This window comes from Pipistrellus kuhlii, unplaced genomic scaffold (assembly GCF_014108245.1).
Source record: "Pipistrellus kuhlii isolate mPipKuh1 unplaced genomic scaffold, mPipKuh1.p scaffold_m20_p_4, whole genome shotgun sequence".
Classification (NCBI taxonomy): domain Eukaryota; kingdom Metazoa; phylum Chordata; class Mammalia; order Chiroptera; family Vespertilionidae; genus Pipistrellus; species Pipistrellus kuhlii.
In genome coordinates this window covers 1,110,153-1,125,330 of record NW_023425540.1, presented here as the reverse complement: position 1 = coordinate 1,125,330, position 15,178 = coordinate 1,110,153, and the positions used below count along the sequence as shown (strand labels likewise).

At 61.1% G+C, this 15,178-nt stretch overlaps 1 protein-coding gene across 2 annotated transcripts in view; it reads right to left on the bottom strand.

The window, feature by feature from the left end:
- The window catches only part of ARL15 (ADP ribosylation factor like GTPase 15), a 93,978-nt gene that overhangs the window by 45,200 nt on the left and 33,600 nt on the right, over positions 1–15,178 (bottom strand). For both annotated transcript variants that reach the window (XM_036410822.2, XM_045571648.1), the window contains exons 3-4: positions 3,748–3,892; positions 1,880–1,939 (exon numbers count right to left, since the gene is read on the bottom strand). In XM_036410822.2, coding sequence (XP_036266715.1) covers positions 1,880–1,939; positions 3,748–3,892 — 205 coding nt within the window. The remainder of the gene's footprint in view (positions 1–1,879; positions 1,940–3,747; positions 3,893–15,178) is intronic.

Sequence of the window (15,178 nt, the reverse complement as noted above, 5' to 3'; positions counted from 1 at the left end):
TGATGTTTCTCTCTCATCAATGTTTCTAGCTCTCTATCCCTCTTCCTTCCTCTCTGTGGAAAATCAATAAAATATATTTTTAAAATAAGAAAAGAAAATAACATAATTGTCAGTGAGATCAACTTGTTAATTGGCTAGTTAAGTCCTTTATATATTTTTATTTATGTGATCTGTTGTCTTCTGAGAAAAGTATAGCCAAATTTTCTACTAATTTTGGATCTGTTGATTTTTTTTTTCTTACCTTTTTCTGTTTTAGCTTTGTGTAGTTCAGAATTATGTAGTAAAATATGTAAAAGTTTATAATTACTCAGTTACCTTAGTCTATCAATATGAAATCCTATAACGATTGGTTTCTCTCTCATCGATGTTTCTAACTCTCTATCCCTCTCCCTTCCTCTCTGTAAAAAAAAATCAATAACATATATTTTAACAATATGAAATCATTTATTCTGATTAATATTCTTTGCTTTGAATTTCATTTTATCTGCTATTAATACAGGGTAGGGCAAAAGCAGGTCTACAGTTGTGAGTATGCAAAACAGAGTTTATTATTGTTATTTATTAACTAGAGGCCCAGTGCATGAAATTCCTGCAGCAGCAGAGGGTGTCCCTCAGCCCAGCCTGCACCCTCTCGCAATCCGGGGCTGCTGGCTCCTAACCACTTGCCTGTCTGCTTGCCTCATCACCCCTAACCACTCACCTGCCTGTCTGATCACCCCTAACCACATGCCTGACTGATCACCCCTAGCTGCCTCTGCCCCTGCCGCAGTGGCTTCATCCAGAATGATGTCTGGAAGGTCATTTGGCTGTCCAGTCTAATTAGCATATTACGCTTTTATTACAGATTATGATTGTATTATTTCCCACACGAACAACTGCAAGCCTCCTGCTGCCATGCCCTGTATCCCTCCAAGTGTGTTCTCTCCAATGGTCTGTCCTAAGAGTATCTCTCGTCAGATATTTGCAAATCATACGTCTGAGGAAGAAGTGACTGAAGGTTTTTATTGTGCAGTGTCACTCATCACCAGATACAGCTGACTATGTTATAACATTTTCATGCCACCCATATTATAAAATGGGAATTTAATCCATTTACATTTGTTGTGATTACTCGTGTAAAAGGTATTACCTATTTATCATAACTTTATGTTGGTTATTTTGCTATGCTATTTTTTTTTCCATTCTTGCATTTGCTGAATTTACCAAATTTAAAAAAAAAAAAATCTCTTTCAAAACACTTCTCATGAAAAAATTCACGATACATATATAAAAGCCTAAGCAACCGTCCAACCATTCAAGCGGTAGCTATGATGTGCACTGACCACCAGGGGGCAGGCGCTCAATGCACAGGCATGGAAATATAGAACAGACTGCTGAATCTCAGAGGGAAGGGCAGGACGAGATTAACCAAAGATCTTACATGCATACTAGAGGCCCGGTGCACGAATTCATGCACCAGTGGGGTCCCTCAGCCTGGCCTGCAGGGATTGAGCTGAAACCAGCAGTCCGACATCCCCCAAGGGGTCCTGGATTGTGAGAGGGTGCAGGCCAAGGGACACCGCCAGTGCAGGAATCCGTGCACCAGGCCTCTAGTTTGTTAATAAGTAACATGAAAGAGTGCAGTTTCTGAAATGGATCTCATGGTACAGCTCTTCAATCCATACAAAGGGAAACAACATTTCTATTATCCAGAACTCAGGACAGCCCTTCAGACACACACAAAGAGGAGGAACTGTTTCTAGGAAATGCATTCTCCAGGGCAGAGGTAAAAGGATCCACCCATCAGCATAACAAATGGCTAGGTTTTAACGACAGGGGCCATGTTAGTGCCCAGTGAGGGAGGTGGGAGGGAGACACGGAAACACGTAAGATGCTGTACCTCCGAGCTCCTTTACGTTCAAGACGGCATTCTGGAAGGGCACTGCCTTTATACTGAAACCTGAAACCAGAAAACAAGGATTAGCGACCACTTCTTAGAATGCACCATCGCTCACACCCTCTTTTTTTTTTGTCTGTCAGATTAAGTACTCTTAGCTCATATTTACATTAGAAACACAATTTCTAAGATACACCGATAATCTGATATCGTCTGCTACTGTTTTTCAAAACAGCTGTGTGTTACAGCAAAACACAACCCTTTTCTTCAAAATATCATATTTTTAATATATAATATCAATTTGAAAATGTTAGGAAGACATTTGGAAATATAGAGAAACTTCAAAGAAAATATTAAATCTACTGGGACCTTGGCATCGAACTAATTCCTAAAATTTCTCTCATTTGTAACTCGGCAACCTAAGAGATCAGGGTGTCTAAGGTAAAGCCTTCTTATATTAAAATTTCAGAGTATTCATGCTAGTGTTCTTTTAAGGATGTGGGTAATGTCATACATATATTTTTCTTAAATGTAGCATCAATTATGTATAAAAGACAATTATTTTATAATGTCATTTCTTATATATTCAGAGTGTGGCTTTAGGATGAACTACATATTTAGTATTTAGCTATCATCATTTAAACCAATTCAGTTATAACATATGTAACACATGCGCACATACTTACACACGGACATACACATGCGTAAACACGTGTACACGCAGAACATTTCTGAGAGGACCCACGCGAAGCCGGGTTCCGGGAGAACTGGGGTATCTGAATCATAACCAGGACGAGATGCTCCGTCTCACTGGAATTTCTCATCATATACAAGCCCCCTTTTCCAATGAACAGACCCACTAATTTATGAACGTTAACAGACTCCAATTTCCTGAGCACTCAACCCATTTAAGATTTCAAGCATTATTTAACACCTTCCAGAAACTCGTGCACTTGGAGGGGGATGTCCTCAGGGGATGTCCTGCTGGCGGCCTAGGCCTAAGCCCTCAGTCAGCATCCTTACTGCTGCTGTGGAGGAGGCAGAGCTCCCGCCACCGCTGCACTCGCCGTGTGAGCCGGCTTCTGGCTGAGCAGCTCCCCACGGGAGTGCACTGACCACCAGGGGCAGCTCCTGCATGGTGTCTGCCCCCTGGTGGTCAGTGTGCATCACGGCGACCAGTCATTCTGCTGGTCATTCCGCCGTTCCATCTATTTGCATATTAGCCTTTTATTATATAGGACTAGAGGCCTGGTGCACGAATTTGTGCATGAGGCGGGGGGGGGGGGGGGGTCCTGGATTGCGAGAGGGTGCAGGCCAAGGGACCCCACCAGTGCACGAATCCGAGCCACAACACTGCCCCCCACCAGCTTGGAGGGTTGTACTCATGCATGTGGGGTGCATGCTTTCATGTTTTTTCTGGGAAATTCTCACTCTGCCATCTGCATGATACAACTGGAAACGTGATTCATCAAATCACATGACTTTTTTCTAATGCTCAACTGTCCAATCCTGTGTTCCTGTGCAAACTGGAGACGTTTTATCTTGGCAAAGCAGACGGCAAAGGTGTTCGAACAGGCCTTTGGCTTCCTCATCCCATAGGAAGCAGCGTACGGCTAATGTGCCTACACACGTCAGGTGGTCATTAAAACCTGGCCACTCCGTGTATATTTTATTCATGTCAGAGAGGGAGAGGGAAACACCAGTGATGTGAGAGACTCACGGATCGGCTGCCTCCTGCACGCCCCCTACTGGGGATCGGAGCTCACAACCTGGGCATGTGTCCTTGTCCAGGATTGAACCTGGGACCCGTCAGCCCGCAGGCGGCCGCCCAGGGGCCACCGTCGGCGGAGGGGCGGGCGCGGGGCACTCACCGGTGGTGGACACGACGTGCTCGGGGCTCTCGCTGCACAGCCGGGACAGCAGGCTGGTCTTGCCGGAGCCCGTGAGGCCTATGCAGACGAGGTCATACTCGGGGCGCGCGGGCGGGGGTCCCTTGCAGCACAGCGCTCGGAAACACTGCGGGGAGACAGTCGTCAGGCGGCGTGGACGGGGGCGTGGATGGGGGGCGTGGACGGGGGCGTGGACCGGGGGGGTGGACAGGGGGTTGATGGGGGCGTGGACAGGGGCGTGGACGGCGCATGGACAGGGGGTTGATGGGGGCGTGGACGGGGGCGTGGACGGCACATGGCGGGCATAGACGGCGCGTGGATGGGGGGCGTGGATGGCCCACAGCCGCCAGTGGCTCTCAGGAGCCATCCGATGACCTGCTGCTTAGGAGGGGAGGGGACCCAGAGCGGAGACACGAGGACAGCACAGAACCACAGACCAGTTTCCGCCCCAGCAGCCACGCAGACACACCGTCCCGCTCTCTCCTGAGTGGCAGGAACACCGAGGGGCGCGGCCCTACCTCTGGGCCCCCAGGATGCACCCTGCACCTCCCCCCCAGGACGCCCGGCAGAGCCAGTGGGGAGACGCCAGTGTAAGTGCATGCATGCTCTGTGTGTGAGGTGTGTGTGCATGCATGTGGATGCATGTGTGTATGATGTGAGGTAGCTCTGAGACCGAAGGGGAGAGAGGCCGAGCCGAGCCACCAGGCCCCCGTGGCCCCGGCCTGCCCGTGGCCATGCCCCCACCACCACTCGGAGCCGCGCACGAAATGGTCTTAGAAGTTAGCGCCCGTGTCTGCCATCAGAGTTAGAGACTCGAACCCGAGACCCTCATCTATCCCAGCAGCCCAGAACGCCAGGGCTTCTCATCCTGGAACTAGGTCAGGGGTAGGTGTGCGGTTTTTATTTTCTCTTTAACTAAGAACCTCAGAAAGGAAGCTGAGTAGAAAGTCACCGCCTTTAAGATGCAATTCCTCTCACGTCTGCCGAAGCGGAATAGCTGGTTTTTAAACAGCGCCTTTCGCGGCGACAGAACCACCCAGGGACCCCGGCGGGAGGTCCCCAGGCGTGGCCGCCCGCGGAGAGCACACTCGCTGCACCTTCACAGCACCCGGACCGCCCCCCTCCTCGCCCCCCCCCCCCCCGGGCCTCGCACTCCTTCCCCAACGCGCAGAGCCAGGAAGGAGGCAGAGCACGCTTCCAGTGCACCTCCTGTGTCCGCCGTCTGACGGCGCTCCCGGGCAGAAAGCGGTGCCAGAGGCTCCTGTTCTTCCTGGGCCTTCCGGTCTGTGCCCTGAGCCGGGCGGGCACAGAAAGCAGGGGGTGTCCTGTCACCTACACCCCCCCAGGCTCCCTGCTCTGGGCGTCGTCCTCACATCCCACTAAAGGGGTCCCTCCGCCCCCCCCCCCCCGGCAATCCCCCCGCGCGTGTGGGAGACAGCAGAGCGCCCTCCCACCTACACTCCGGCTCCGAGGGAACGGCGCTCGCTCCCGCCTCCGGCACATCTGTCAGCCACGGGTCCGGCCACCCTGCCCGGCCTGGGCCACCCCGCCCTCCCGCCCAGGGCTCCGCTCAGCCCCTCCTCCGGGCCGTCTGTCCACTCCCCGTGCCCTCCAGCCACCTCCCAAACGCCAGCAGGACCCTCCGCGCCCAGGGTCTTCCCGGCCCAGGCTGTCTGTCCGGGGAGGCGGCTCCTTGTCGGGGCCGACGTCCTGGGCGCGGCCGGCCTTCCCGCACCCCCGGCCTCCGGGCCGGCCCAGCGGCCACCGAGACAGCCGGGGTCCGGGCGCATACAACGGGCCCCGTGGCAGCTTCTCCCCCCAGACCCGGCCGCCTCTCCCTCGCGCCACGCCATCAGCACGGAGCCCCTGGGGGAGGGCTTGGGGTCCCAGCCCCTCCACCCCTCCCCCTGCCCCTGCCAGGGCTGTCCACCCCTGGGCGGGCGGGCACCGCACTGCACTGCGGCCGCCGGCCCGACGGCAGAGCCCGCGCCTCAGATGGCGCCCGGGCCAGGCTCACCGCTCCCCGTCACCCCGCTCCCCGGCCCCACGGAGGCGCGGCCGCAGGGACCTCGGCTGTCCTTCCCGCCGCGGCCTTCCCTCCGAGAAACAAAAGGCCTCCCGGCGCCCAAGGGGCCGGCCCCCGGGGACTGAGCAGGGGCAGCGCGGGGCAGTGGCCACGTCATGCCCTCGGCTCCTGGCTGCGGGGTGCAACAGGGGGTCCATGGCCCTCAGGCTGACTCGCACGGAGCACCCTCTCCGTGCCTCGGTTTCCCCGTGAGACGCTCTGTGAGGTCCTACGGCCTCAGGCCCGGTGTCCCGGGGAGCCCAGGGCCGCGGGCGGGGGTCCCTGGCCCAGCGGCGCCTGGCCCCCGCAGGCCCCCGGCACAGAGCCGCCCGTCCTCCCGCCCGGGAGAGCACGTGCGAGGAGCCCATAACCGTGTCTTGTAAAACTATACTTTCTCACAAGGAACCGAAAGTAGCTCTCGCGGCAAAATGGCAGCGGCTGCGGCTGGAGGAGGACGGGGTGCTCCCCGCCCCGCCCCCACCCCGAGGAGGCCTGACGGCGAAGAGGCCGGACGGCAAGGAGGCCGAGGAGGGGAGGAGGCCTGACGGCGAGGAGGCCTGACGGCGAGGAGGCCAAGAGGGAGAGGAGGCCGAGGAGGGGAGGAGGCCGAGGAGGGGAGGAGGCTGAGGAGGGGAGGAGGCTGAGGAGGGGAGGAGGCCGAGGAGGGGAGGAGGCTGAGGAAAGGAGGAGGCCGAGGAGGGGAGGAGTCCAGGACGGCGAGGAGGCGAAGAGGCCGAGGAGGGGAGGAGGCCGAGGAGGGGAGGAGGCCGGACGGTGAGGAGGCCGAGGAGGGGAGGAGGCTGAGGAGGGGAGGAGGCCGAGGAGGGGAGGAGGCCGAGGAGAGGAGGAGGCCGGACGGCGAGGAGGCGGGACACCGGCCTGCGGGCGGGAACGGGTGTCCTCGGGGTCGCCGGCCGGTTCTGTGCCCGCGTCCTGGGCTCACACACCTCCCCGAGCCGTCCCCGTCCACGGAAGACACCCCCCCAGCGTGTGCTGTCACGGCCGAGAAACCCGTGCAGGAAGCTCAGTCTGATGGAGCGCAGCCGTCCTCACTGAGGCTCCAGGAGGCAGACGGAACGCCCACCGCTTCACTACATGGCGAAGAATGTAACTGGCTGACGTTCAGTTTAATCAGCCGAGCACAGATCACTTTCCTGCTACAGCTGGTGAAACACAGCTACGGCTACGTCTGACACGGGTGGCGGGCCGGGTCCATGGCTTGCTCTGGCATGCGCTTTAGGAATCTGTGTTGTTCTCCATGCAGCCCCTGTGCGTGAGCGAGGCCCGGCCGGGTGGCTCAGGGTGAGCGTGGACCTCGGAGCCAGGGGCCAGGGTTCGATCCGGTCAGGGGACGGAGCCTGCACCCGGGCTCCGTCCCCAGTGCGGGGCGGGCAGGAGGCGGCCGGTCCGTGATTCTCTCTCATCACGATGTCTGTCTCTCTCCCTCCCTTCCTCTCTGAAGTCAGTAAAAACATTTAAAAAATAAAATAATAAAAGAGGTCAAAAGAAGAGGCTACCCACTGCCAGAGTACAGTGGGTGGAGGCGGCGGGGAGGGGGGAGGGGGAGAGGGAGGGAGGGGGAGGAGAGGGAGGGAGGGGAGGGGGGAGGGGGAGGGAGAGGGGGAGGGGAGGGGCTGCGGGTGGCAGGAGGCACTAGGCCCGGTGTGCCCGTCATAGAGCTTCCCTCAGTGCAGCCACCCCTGCTTCTGCCCGCCCCGGTGTGCCCGTCCCGGTGTGCCCGTCCCGCTGTGCCCGTCCCGCTGTGCCCGCCCGGGTGTGCCCGTCCGGGTGTGCCCGTCCCGCTGTGCCTGTCCCGCTGTGCCCGCCCTGGTGTGCCCGCCCTGGTGTGCCGATCCCGATGTGCCCGTCCCGATGTGCCCGTCCCGCTGTGCCCGTCCCGCTGTGCCCGTCCCGGTGTGCCCGTCCCGGTGTGCCCATCCCGGTGTGCCGTCTGGGTGTGCCCGTCTGGGTGTGCCCGTCCCGGTGTGCCGTCTGGGTGTGCCCGCCCTGGTGTGCCCGTCCCGGTGTGCCCGTCCCGGTGTGCCCGTCCCGGTGTGCCGTCTGGGTGTGCCCGTCCGGGTGTGCCCGTCCCGGTGTGCCCGTCCCGGTGTGCCCGTCCCGGTGTGCCGTCTGGGTGTGCCGTCCGGGTGTGCCCGTCCCGGTGTGCCCGTCCCGATGTGCCCGTCCCGCTGTGCCCGTCCCGGTGTGCCCGTCCCGGTGTGCCCATCCCGGTGTGCCGTCTGGGGGTGCCCGTCCGGGTGTGCCCGTCCCGGTGTGCCCATCCCGGTGTGCCATCTGGGTGTGCCCGTCCGGGTGTGCCCGTCCCGGTGTGCCCGCCCCGGTGTGCCCGCCCCGGTGTGCCCGCCCCGGTGTGCCCGTCCCGGTGTGCCCGTCCCATGTGCCCGTCCCGGTGTGCCCGCCCCGGTGTGCCCGTCCCGGTGTGCCCGTCCCGGTGTGCCCGTCCCGGTGTGCCCGTCCCGGTGTGCCGTCCCGGTGTGCCGTCCGGGTGTGCCCTGTGGCTGTGCCCATGTGGGCTGCCGGTCCCTGGCGAGGCACCGGAGCAGGGAGCCGGCCGGCAGTGACCGTCCCGTGGGGCGTTGCCCACCATTCACCAGGAGAGCTCCCCACGGGGACACCCAGGGGCCGGGCCCCGATGCCCCTCCTCTGTGCCTCCTGTGCCACGGGCGCCCGGCCCTCCAGCAGGTCCCGCCGCCGTGTGACAGCCGCCAGGCCCACCAAGGCGAGGACCCCCCGAAAGGCAGCCAGGGGGAGCGGGGCGGGTCGGCTGTTTGTTTATTTATTCTGCGTCCCCGGCCCCTCCACCTGCCCCTCCCAGGCCGGCGGCCGCAGGAGCTGACCCCAGGGGCAGGGGGCAGATCAAAGGCGAGGCCGGTGGGAAGCACAGCCCCGGGCACGGCCCGCTGGCAGAGGTCACCCGGCCCGGCCAGACAGGTCGCATCCCCGGGGCGACAGGAAAGGCCCAGCAGCGCCCACAGGCGTGGCTTCCCTCTGCGGCCCCGAGAGCAGGAGCCCTCCTCTCCTCCTCTCCTCCTCTCCTCCTCTCCCTCCTCCCTCCTCCTCTCCCCTCTCCTCCTCTCCCTCCTCTCCTCCTCTCCTCCTCTCCTCTCTCTCCCTCCTCCTCTCCTCTCTCCTTCTCTCCCTCCTCCCTCTCCTCCTCTCCTCTCCTTCCTCCTCTCCCTCCTCTCCTCCTCTCCTCCTCTCCTCCTCCTCTCCCTCCTCCTCTCCTCTCCTCCTCTCCTCCTCTCCCTCCTCCTCTCCCTCCTCTCCTCCTCTCTCCTCTCCTCCTCTCCTCCTCTCCCTCCTCTCCTCCTCTCCTCCTCTCCTCCTCTCTCTTCCTCCCGGGGAGGCGGGGGTGGGGGCCTGATCAATAGCCTGGCAGCCGCCCTAACGCCTTTCTGTTCTCCTCCTCATTCAGACGCAGCCATTCAGCCGGCGAGCGGGCGAGGTGCGGAGACAGACACAGGCGTAAATCTCCCGCCGGCGGCCGGCGGCCGGCGGCCATTACCATAAATCTGACAGACGCTAATTTGATGGGTGGCGGTATCTGTCTGCCGGCGCAGTCTAGACAGGCTATTGAGCCGCCGCTGTCTGCCGGGCGACCATCTGGATGCGCAGAGCGCCCGTGCCCGCCTTTCAGGGATCAAAGCACATGCTAATGCCCGCAGTCACTCACACACGCCGGCACACACGCACGCACGCGCGCACACACACACTCACACACACACAGTCACACACACAGACACAAACGCAGTCACACACACACACACACACGCAGTCACACACAAACACAGTCACACACTCACAAACGCTGGGCTGGCAGCTGCTCGGAGGAAGCCCAGGCAGGCCCTGTGCCGGGCTGGCGCAGGGAGGGGAGGGGTCGGGGTGAGTCGCGGGCGCTGGGCCTGCAGGGCTGGAGGCTGGTGGGTGACCTTGGCCGTCACCTGTCCGGGCCGGGCGGGTGGGGCGCCGTCGGGCGGAAGAGGGGCCGGGGAGGGAGGCGGGGCAGCGAGCAGCAGGCAGAGGGGCCCTGGACCAGACGGGGACCCCTTTCTCAGGCCCCTCGGCTGCGCTGGAGGAGCGCCCGCACAGAGCAGGGCTGTGGCCGGCCGCGGAGACAGGAAGGCGGGCCCGTGCCCGTCCAGGAGAGCCCGACCCCAGGACGCAGCAGCGAAGGGACAGGGTCCCAGGTCACGCTGGCAGCGCTCCGTCCACACGCGGCTCCTTGGCCGGCCCAGCGGCTGAGTGTCCGCCTGGGAGCCAGGGGTCGGGGCAGGGCACAGGCCGGGCTGCGGACTGGATGCTCAGTGAGGGGCGTGCAGGAGCAGCCGTGGGCGATTCTCTCTCACCACTGATGTTTCTCTCTCTCCCCCTCTCCCTTCCTCTCTGAAATCAATAAAAATATGTTTAAAAATCGAACCCGGACACTGTGCCTGTGAGACGTTATCCGCAGTGACGGCAAACCCCCGGCCCCACGCTCGGCCCACGCGGAGCCCGGCGCCCGGGAGACAGGCCCTCCCGCACGGCCACCCCACCCCGCGCTTCTGCGGGAAACCTGCTTATCGGCGTCTCGGCGGGTCTCCGAGGGGAGACACCGTAACCAGCTCAGGGACTCGTCATCACACACTCAGCTGTGCGCCGAGACGCGAACTGTGTCCTGTCGCAGCTGCGTCACGGTTCCCGCCGACACAGCTGTCTTACAGGGGCTGCACGGCCGATTCCGTGTGTGTGTGTGTGTGTGTGTGTGTGTGTGTGAGTGTACACGCATACACGCACGCACACGCACAGCGATGGGCCTTTAACATGCACTCATCACAACACGGGGTGACACAGGTCAGAAAGCCTGCTCAGAACCCCTCGCTCGCCCTGGGGTCTCCTGTGAACCCCCAGTTCCTGTGGCCCGGGCCTGCTGGGGGTCCCCACGGCTGAGCATAAAACAGCTGGGACAGAGCCTTCTACCCAGACGGCGTCTCTCTCTCTACTCTACCTGCGAATGCTTTAAAAGTAAGAATAAATCATAACTGTCCAGTTTTTAAAGTGCCTGGAAGTTAAAGAACAAAACAAAACAGATTAACTGTAAATTCAACCACTTTACAACTCCAGATATAATTGCAATTTGAAGACGAGAGAATGTGCCCGGCCGGGTGGCTCAGTGGTTGAGCATCGACCTATGAACCAGGAGGTCACAGTTCAGTTCCCAGTCAGGGCCCACGCCCTGATTGTGGGCTCGATCCCCAGTGTGAGGCGTGCAGGAGCCGCTGATCCATGGTCCTCTCTCATCATGGATGTTTCTATCTCTCTCTCCCTCTCCCTTTTCCTCTGAAATCAATTAAAAAAATCTTTTTAAAAAGAAAAAATGTAAGGTAAAAGTTAAGCCCTTGTTTTCTTAAAATGGGGTTCAATTTGAGGACTTCTCTGGAGCTAGTTCCCAAAAGAAGATCCATTTTCCTTCTCAGACGGAATATTAGTGACACGGTGCTTGTTTCTATAAAAGGGGGACATTACTAATTTCGCCCTCTCCGAGGATAACAAACCGTCCAGGAAATGTCTTAAAATGAGGAACGTGCGGGCGCTACGTTCACCGCCCCTCGACGGCCCAGGCCTCCGGTCTAACGTGAGCGTGTTGTCACTTCGGGGAGCGTGGGAGCGAGCGCGCAGACACAGCCTCACCCGGCGGCGGGAACAGGGCGCGGCCCACGCTCCGGACCGCACGTGTGCGTGGGGACAACGCAGAAACCCTCACGGGAGCGGGACCGATGCTTCCCCTCGGCCAGCCTCACCCCGGCCCCAGACCCATCGCAGAGTGAGCCCGCACACGCGTGTCCCGCCAGACCGCGCGGCCTGCACCGCCGGGCAGGCGGGGCCGTGGGGATCCAGAGGAAGACGCACCGGAGGCTCGGCCATCGCCCCGATCGCGCTCTGACCCCGGGAGATGAGAGGGTGCAGGGGGGACGGAAACAAATACGTGAAACCTTATAACTGTTCTCGCTCACCGTCTCACACATTCCCACAAACTGTCTTTACAAAGAGGGTTAAAAGCCCACACCCTGGCCAAAACCGGTTTGGCTCAGTGGATAGAGCGCCGGCCTGCAGACTGAAGGGTCCCGGGCTCGATTCCGGTCAAGGGCATGGACCTTGGTTGTGGGCACATCCCTGGTAGGGGGTGTGCAGGAGGCAGCTGATGGATGTTTCTCTCTCGTCGATGTTTCTAGCTCTCTATCCCTCTCCCTTCCTCCCTGTAAAAAAAATCAATAAAATATATTTTTTTTAAATAAAAAAGCCCACATGCCGGACACTCCAACCTACAAGCCATGTCCAGAAGCCATGGCTGGGGGAGGGAGGGTCCCCAAACACCGCTGAATGCAGCTAATGAAGCATTCTCAGCATCAGGCTGGGGAGGGACCGGTGGGAGGCGGCCTAGCGGGGACTACAATGCTGCAGTGGAACGGCACTGCCATCTACTGGTGGCTGCGGGGCAGTGCATGCAACATCCCAGGCAGCTCCTTCCCCAGAGTTGGCCACTCACTGTGGGGCCTGGGAGAAACCAGGAAAGCCAGTTCACCCAGTTTTCCCTGAGCCTTCACAAAGGCAGGATCTGGCCCTGGCCGGGGTGGCGCAGTGGACAGAGCGTCGGCCTGCAGACCAAAGGGTCCCGGGTTCGATTTTAGTCAAGGGCACATGCCTAGGTTGCAGGCTCCTCCCGGGCCACGGCTCTGTTTAGGATGCATGCAGGAGGTGGAGGTGGAGGTGGAGGTGGAGGTGGAGGTAGGCGTGGGGGTGGGAGTGGGGGGGGGGGTGGAGGTGGAGGTGGAGGTAGAGGTGGAAGAGGAAGTGGAGGTGCAGGAGGAGGAGGAGGAGGAGGAAGAGATGGAGGAGGAGGAGGTGGAGGAGGTGGAGGAGGAGGAGGAGGAGAAGGTGGAGGAGGTGGAAGAGATGGAGGAGGAGGAAGAGATGGAGGAGGAGGAGGAGGAGGAGGAGGAGGAGGAGGAGGAGGAGGAAGAGGTGGAGGAGGTGGAGGAGGTGGAGGAGGTGGAAGAGGTGGAGGAGGTGGAAGAGGTGGAGGAGGTGGAGGAGGAGATGGAGGTGGAGGTAGAGGTGGAGGATGAGGAAGAGGAGGAAGAGGAGGAGGAGGAGAAGGTGGAGGAGGAGGAGGAGGAGGAGAAAGTGGAGGAGGAGGTGGAGGTGGAGGATGAGGCACTAATCCTCACCTGAAGATGTTTTCCTTGGATTGTAGGGAGCGTGGAAGAGAGAGGGAGAGAAACATGGATGTGTGAGAAACACATTGGTTGGTTGCCTCCCCAACCAGGGCCCAGGCCAGGGACCCCACAACCAAGGAATGTGCCCTTGACCGGAATCGAACCCAGGACCCTTCGGTCCGCAGTTGACGCTCTATCCGCTGAGCCACACCAGCCAGGCACTCGGAGACTTCTCGAAGTCATCTCGGACCCAGGACACGGCTGTCTCTGTGAGTGTGCGGGACAGCCCTCCCATGCCGTCTGCTACATACGTCACCACGGCAGGGACTGCGTGTTTTAGAGCAGACTGCCCCTGCCTCACCGCCACCTCCTTTTTCTAAACACAGGCATCTGAAAACACAGGTTATGGACCCAAAACATGCAAATGACAGATTTTTAAAGGGTCCGGCCCCCACGCACAGCCCTTCTCGGCCACATAATTGCAGGCAGCTAAGAACCGCAGAGCACACGGCCGGCCCAGACCCGGAGGCCGCTGATTAGCGGGTGCCCGCGAGGGACGGCGGTGGCCGTGCGTGGTGACCGCCGTCCGCCCGGGGGGTCACAGCGACGGCATCGCGCTGACCGGCGCTGTGGGAGGCGGCAGGGAGACCGCCGGCCTCACCACAGCCTGCAGAGCGGAGGGGAGAGCAGAGTCGGGCCGGCAGGACTCCATCGCCTCAGACGCCGGTCTCGGTGGGGACAGGGCGGGGAGCGGCGGCAGCAGGAGCCGGGCTGGAAGGCCTCACACCGGGCCGTTTCCAGATCGGGGCAGGAGCGGGGCCGCCAGCGCCCACAGGGGAGGGCAGCCTTCATTAAACTCCTCGTCAGCCCAGCGCGAGTCAGCGGGGCTTCCCTGAGTCTGGGTTCTGCTTTTCACCAGTGCCACCGGCATCAGACAGTTATCTGAACAAAGAAGGCACGGCACAATAAGGAGGGGGAGGGCAGGCAAGGGGGAGCAAAGGAATGCAAAAGGAAGGAGAAGAACGGTAACGGCAACGACTAACATTCACCCTGGGGTTTCAGTAATTTCCAGAAGTCGCACTGGAAATACTATGGCCAGAAAGACGTGTTTTCTTTCAAAGCCCTGAGCGCCACCAGCAAACCCAGCGCCACACGGCGGCCTCCACCGAGCAGTCTGCGCTGCGGGGCGGGGCCTGGCCAGGCACCGGGGGACGGCCACCTCCCTTGTTGTTCTGCATAAAAGCCACGATGGCTTATGATCTTCAAAGTGTGGGGAGAACACATTCCTGCAGCCGACCACCAAAACAAAGCACACCACCCCGGTGCGACGGGCCCTGACCGCCATGCGGGCCCTCCCACAGCCACAGCTGCTGCATACTCACGGCGCCGGTTACACCGCGCAGCCCACGGCCCTCAGCCCACGGCCCCACAACCCACGGCCCGCAGCCCACGGCCCCAGCCCACGGCCCCCCAGCCCACGGCCCCACAGCCCACGGCCCTCAGCCCACGGCCCCAGCCCACGGCCCCACAACCCACGGCCTGCAGCCCACGGCCCGCAGCCCACGGCCCCCAGCCCACAGCCCCCAGCCCTAGACCCCCAGCCCACGGCCCCGCAGCCCTAGACCCCCAGCCCACGGCCCCCCAGCCCACGGCCCCCAGCCCACGGCCCCACAGCCCACGGCCCCACAGCCCACAGCCCCCAGCCCACGCCCCACAGCCCACGGCCCCAGCCCACGGCCCCCCAGCCCACGGCCCCACAACCCACGGCCCGCAGCCCACGGCCCCAGCCCACGGCCCCCCAGCCCACGGCCCCCAGCCCACGGCCCCCCAGCCCACGGCCCCCAGCCCACGGTTCCGCAGCCCCAGACCTCCAGCCCACGGCCCCCAGCCCACAGCCCACAGCCCACGGCCCCCAGCCCACGGCCCCCAGCCCACGGCCCGCAGCCCACGGCCCCCAGCCCACGGCCCGCAGCCCACGGCCCCGCAGCCCACGGCCCCCAGCCCACGGCCACCAGCCGGCTGCCTGCTCCGGTCAGACGCGGTGGCGGCAGATGCGGGCAGCGTGGGAAGGCTGGGCTACGGAGGGAGGATCGGCTGAGAGGCGGCCCGGCCGTTCCCCTCGCCGTCTCCTCCG